At 36.3% G+C, this 5,721-nt stretch overlaps 1 protein-coding gene across 1 annotated transcript in view; it reads left to right on the forward strand.

The window, feature by feature from the left end:
- LOC107083314 (MAP kinase-activated protein kinase 2-like) overlaps window positions 1-5,721 on the forward strand; it is a 67,015-nt gene that overhangs the window by 47,965 nt on the left and 13,329 nt on the right. The window contains exons 3-5 of the mRNA XM_015372438.1: window positions 4,811-4,875; window positions 4,987-5,066; window positions 5,156-5,302. Of these exons, the coding sequence (XP_015227924.1) occupies window positions 4,811-4,875; window positions 4,987-5,066; window positions 5,156-5,302 (292 nt within the window). The remainder of the gene's footprint in view (window positions 1-4,810; window positions 4,876-4,986; window positions 5,067-5,155; window positions 5,303-5,721) is intronic.

The raw sequence follows: 5,721 nt of genomic DNA on the forward strand, positions 1-5,721 counted from the left end.
ATTAAAAGAGCATTAAAAAGTATTAAATTGCAGTTAATCATTCCTGTATAAACCATATAGAAGATAATGTAATTAAAACCTCTATATATAAATGTTTACTCTATAAACATAAAAAGTTCTGTGATGAACAAATGACCTGATGTTTTGTTCATCTCTTAGAGCATTTATCATAAGTTTTCATGATTCCTGTCAACTTAGATTGATCCTTATACTCACAGCACAGTCCTGTATTTAGCAAAAAACAAACCCACATCATAATTGAGATCATTCAGTTTCTGTGTATTTGAGCTCCACACATTAATGTTAAGAAGGCAAAGTTTAGGTGTTCAAAGGTGAAATTTATCCAGGTTAATTATTGTAAATTTACTCAGCATGACCTTAATGCAAAAATGACCCATTTCCCCTAAACAACATTACTGTTATTTCCTCTCCATTTCCACCTTGTTGCATTTTAAAACCACCAAACCCCAATTAAGTTGTCACACGTGCATTTTTTTTGTCTCTGCACAAAGAGCGACGTGTGCGCTGACAGGCGCACATGCAGGAGGGTTGCAAGTGATGACTAATTTCCTTGAGAGATTATATGACAATTTAACAACGAGTTTTTCCTCTGAAATCAAAACATTACCTAGAATATCACTCTTGGAGAAACAGCAAGATGACCTAGTTGGTCTTCTACCTGACAGGAGGTTTTTAATCTTTAACCTATATTGAGGTTTTTGTAAAGCTGACATGTTGTCCAAAGGGGATCACAATGCCAATCTGAAGTCTCTTCACTAATTTATTAAATTCAGCTCTGATGATTACCTTCCTTGTAAAAATTCCTTATTGATTTTAGGAGCAAACTTTCCAATCTGAAATTCCCAGAAGTCACTTCTCTTACATGTAGACCCCATAAAACGTTTATCAGCGATTATAAGATGATTGCAGCTGTCAGCCATCTTTATTTGATCGTCTCAGATGGTGAAGGATGTTCACACTGCTGATGGGTTGTGAAAGAGTGTAGGTTGATGTGTGTGTGTGTGTGTTCATGGATGGTGTTTCAACTTTTTGCTGTTTCAGTGTGAAATGCGTACCCGCTCTCCACCTTTTAATCAAAATCATCATCTTTTTTTGAAACAAAAATCATGCATTTGTCAACAGTTTTCAGAAACATAGAGGAAGAGGGTTGGGCCATGACACTTCAAGAATATCTCCTTCCTCTGAACCATGTTAGGGAAGAAAAGAGTTCGATTTGCATAAAAGATGCCCTGCATTGCAGAATAAGCTTTCTGGTGTCTTGTTTCTCAGAATGCAAAATTTAGCCGGTTGTGAAGTTGGAAGCGTGCTGTGGTTTTTTTTTTTGGGGGGGTCCTCTTCATGGCTGAGGAAACGGTCCTTGGCGACACAAGCCTTTTCTACAGATGTGAAATTGGTATTGATGATCTGATCTGAAACTCGTGCAGTCATAGTGAGCAAAAAGATTAAATGAAACTTATGGAGTAAGCTGGAGAGAGTTTTCTCGTACTCTGTTCATTAGTTGCACTTTTGGCAGTATTTGCTGAGACTTAGTAGTAATCTGTAGTACTGTTCCTTTAGGAGTTTATCTTCATAACTAGGGTTAAATGATTTGGCCAATAATCAAAATTAGGATTATTAAATCATTATTTTCCTTTTCTCTAACCACAAACATAGAGATGTTTCCAAAAGCCTGCTTGTCTTCAACTTTACTATTAACTTTGTGTAAAAAAGGTCCTACTTCAGCATGTATGCATTGATCTGCACGCTAGCTGTAACTCTCTCTGACCCTCTGTGTGGCCGCTAGCCTACCTTAAGCATAATGCAGCCACCTACAGTGCTGGAGTGAGAAATTTAGTGTCTTAATATTGTTGAATGTAACTGGACAAAACACTGAGAGCCTCTGTGATTTGGAAATTGCGATATATATTGAAAATATTCAGTTCATCATCAATATATGAAATAATTAACAGTGACGGGCTCTCATACTCCTCCATGTCATATGCTGTGTTCACACCGAATGTGTTTTGAGCTGCAAAAAGCTGCGCAACGCCTTATCTTGGACACTTGTGCATATTAAAAAGTGTTTTAAGATGTTTTTAAGCGAAAAGTGAATCTTCAGACATCGTCCAGGTTTCTCAGCATTATGATTGTGCTTTTAAATGGTGTGAAGCTATTCTGAGCAGCAGATGATTTCTTTGGGTGTTAGCTGGTAGAGATTATAAGCTCTTTTACAAAACGTAAAAACTGCAAGTACCAGAATTAAAATAAATGAACACTGACCAGTTTTGACATATTAAGATTATGTAGGTCTAAATCATCAGTGCACTTTTTATTTTTTAATATGCGGGAAAAGATTCTCCTGTCTTATGATGCAAACCCAGGCTAGCTTGTTTACATCTTTTTTATATACATAATGATCTTTATAGGTTTTATGCTGACAGCTCTGTAGGAGGAGTGATCAGCCGACTCCTGGATCAGCTTTTCTGATCTGCTCCGTGGTCATTACAAGTCATTAAATTATTATTTCTTAAATTAAGGCCGTAATTGGAATTAAAAGGTATTAAATGTGACTATTGTGGCATTTAAAATGATTTATTTAAAAAAGAAAATACGGTTATAAAAATTACAATTTAAAATGACAGTTTCGTAAGATATATCATATCGCAATACATTTGCTCTGAACTGCTTCCGGTTGATCGTAAAGCGGAGTGTCTGGAAAAACGAGGAATGGACATGGTTGCAGTCTGTCGGCAGTTAATATGAACGCGTTTGACGTCTTTTTTATATATGTGTGTGTGTATGGATGTATGTATGAAGAAGCATTAAATTAGAGTTAATTATTCCTGTATAAACCCTTTGGTTGACATGCTGTGTCAAGCTGTAAAAGTTTAGCTTTTTTAAAGGGAAACACAGTTTTTTTTTTACATTGGGCCCTTGATTTTACGTTATTACATCATGTTCTACTCACCCATATGAGTTTTGTGTCATTTGTAACTGTTCTGAAGATAGCTGCTGTACCATAAAGAATAAATTATGAACAGTTTAGTTTGTGCCTTCAAGTCGTTGCCCAACGGAATATCTTCAGAACACCTCCAAATGACACAAAGCTAATATGGGTGAGTAGAACATGATGTAATAATGTAAAATCAAGGGCCCAATGTAAAAAAAAAACGGCGTTCCCCTTTTAACTTTGTAGCCGTTTTATAAATGTATTAAAGCACAGGTCCTCTCGACCTGCATCCACCGTAGAGTGAAAGTAAACTGGAAGTTTGTTCTGAATGCAGCATTAGACTGATCCCTTCTCCGACACGGCTGATATAATGCATTCATGTTATCAAGGCCTAATGACTTAGCCCTCATTGGATCCGGTGTGGTGAACCAAGCCACATTTGACCGCTCTTCTCACCAGACCTGGTTAGCCTTACATGGTTGGTTGGTTTTCTAGGACAGCCTTTGGTTTAAATCTTAAAATGGCTCCAAGGATTGAGATTTTTGGTCATTCCAGACGCAAAATTTTTATCCTTATCTGTTGCCACGTCTTAATCAAGTTTCACAACTCAGACCCAAACTGTCACTTTTGGGTGAAAAAAGATGGCTTACCAACATAAGAAACATCCTGTAACCATCAATGCTTCAGCTTAAACCAGGATATGATAACTTTACCTCTGACTCTGAGGGCTCAGGCCTAGAAAAACACTTGGCACAAAAATGAACACGTTTTTTAAGTCTTAATCTGCTGCAGAATTTATGGAGAAGCTAGTTTTTGGATTAAAAAACTTTATGGACAAACCATGACTATTATGAACAAAACGCAAATATTACATGAAGCAGTCAGAGTGAGGATTACAGTCCAAACCGCAACTTTAGGTTTCGATAAATTGTCTTTCCTACTGAGAAGTTAGATGTACATTTCTAGATGTCACACTCTTTAATGGAGAAAAACACTTGCTGATAATTCAGAGAAAAAGGGAGCTGCTTCAATCACCCTTATTACTGGCAACAACCACACTTTTATTAGCCCCTGTGCTCAGACGTCTGTTGATAAAGTTGATGTGCAGTTAAAGTGTCTCAGTTGTCACATTTGTTATCAGGAAATCTATCACATTTTATATATATATTTTCATGTAACAAATAAAGTGAGAATGTTCAGAGTCCTGATGTTATTTTTGACATGAGAATTAGGCCATAAGTTAAAACACTAGTTTTATCTTTTTTTGGTTACCTGATAAACCATAGAATGAGCTGGCTCTGTCTTTGTCTCAGTACTCCTTGGTCTTTGTTGGTGTCGCCTCGACTAAAACACCACGTCTATTCTTGGAAACAGCCGGTGGGTTAAAGTAGGGCTTGTGTGAAGTACTTAAAAGAAGAGCAGTACCATATTTGGACAATTTTTTTTATTTATATTTTTGCCCTGCCTCACTTATCCAACAGAGCAGAGCTTTCTGCTTTTCAGCATTTAATTCTTTTAAGGAACATGAGCAGTTTTTCTTTCTTTTTTTTTTACATCCTCTTCTGCTTGAAGTGTGATCAAAATCACTCACTTCTGTAGGTTCTTTTTTTTGTTGGTTTTTAATTACAGGGTTTCCCAGGGTCATTAAAAATTAATAAAAAACATTAAATTATATATTTTTAATTAGGGCCTTAATTGGCATTAGAATTCATTAAATGTGATTATAGTGGCATTTAAAATGCTTTATTTAGTTATTATTTATTTCCAGATCCCTTCGATTTCACCCTGCTTTTATTTTTCATTTCTTAAAACTATATCTCTCTGAGGCGTGTTCATGCTTGTTTCTTCGGTCTTTTACAGTATGGACGGCGGTGAGCTTTTCAGTCGAATCCAGGACAGAGGAGACCAGGCCTTTACAGAGAAAGGTAAATAATGTCATAAACACCCATTTCTACATACGGCAGAAAACCAAACGAGAAGAAAGCCCCTTTATATTGCGGCAGTATTTTATTTGTTCCCTAATATCTTTATTATAGAGGCCTCTGATATCATGAAGAGCATAGGAGAGGCCATCCAGTTTCTACATGCAATCAATATTGCACACAGGGATGTTAAGGTTTGTAATTTAAGCTGGGTCTTACTCTTCCGTCTTGATTTGTGTCTTTTCTTAAGTGTTTTTGCTGGTTTTCTGTTTATTTCCTGCAGCCAGAGAATTTACTGTATTCGTCGAAGAGGCCAGGGGCTCTCCTGAAACTCACAGACTTCGGCTTTGCTAAGGAGACGACCTCACACAACTCTTTAGATACTCCCTGCTACACACCGTACTACGTTGGTAAGAGGCAGCTCTTCTGTTAGAAAAGGAGTAGAACGGTGTTTCTAGTGCTTCTGAACTAATGCAGAAATCTGGATATCTATTTTAAACCACCTGCTGCTGTGCAGACACTATAGCTTTAATTGTTAATTGTTTAATTGTTCCCACCATAGCTGGGTGTGATTATCCCCATCAGGCAATTCTATGGAGCTAAATTAAGTCCATGATACCTGTCCAAAAAGGTATTTTGCTTCAAATCAAAATAAATATTTTCACAATGGAAAATTATTTGGAAACTAAAGAAAACAAAGGTTTAAAACTGTTTGTTTTTTTTAAGTTAGAAATGAAAGATTTCACTTATAAAAGTATTGAAACTGAAAAAAGTGTATTTGAAACTGTGAAGAATTTTTTTATTTTCCAAAACCACATACACACAAATAATTGATTATGCTTTAAAAAC

Source organism: Cyprinodon variegatus, unplaced genomic scaffold, assembly GCF_000732505.1.
Source record: "Cyprinodon variegatus isolate N-32 unplaced genomic scaffold, C_variegatus-1.0 Scaffold72, whole genome shotgun sequence".
NCBI classification, from domain to species: Eukaryota; Metazoa; Chordata; class Actinopteri; order Cyprinodontiformes; family Cyprinodontidae; genus Cyprinodon; species Cyprinodon variegatus.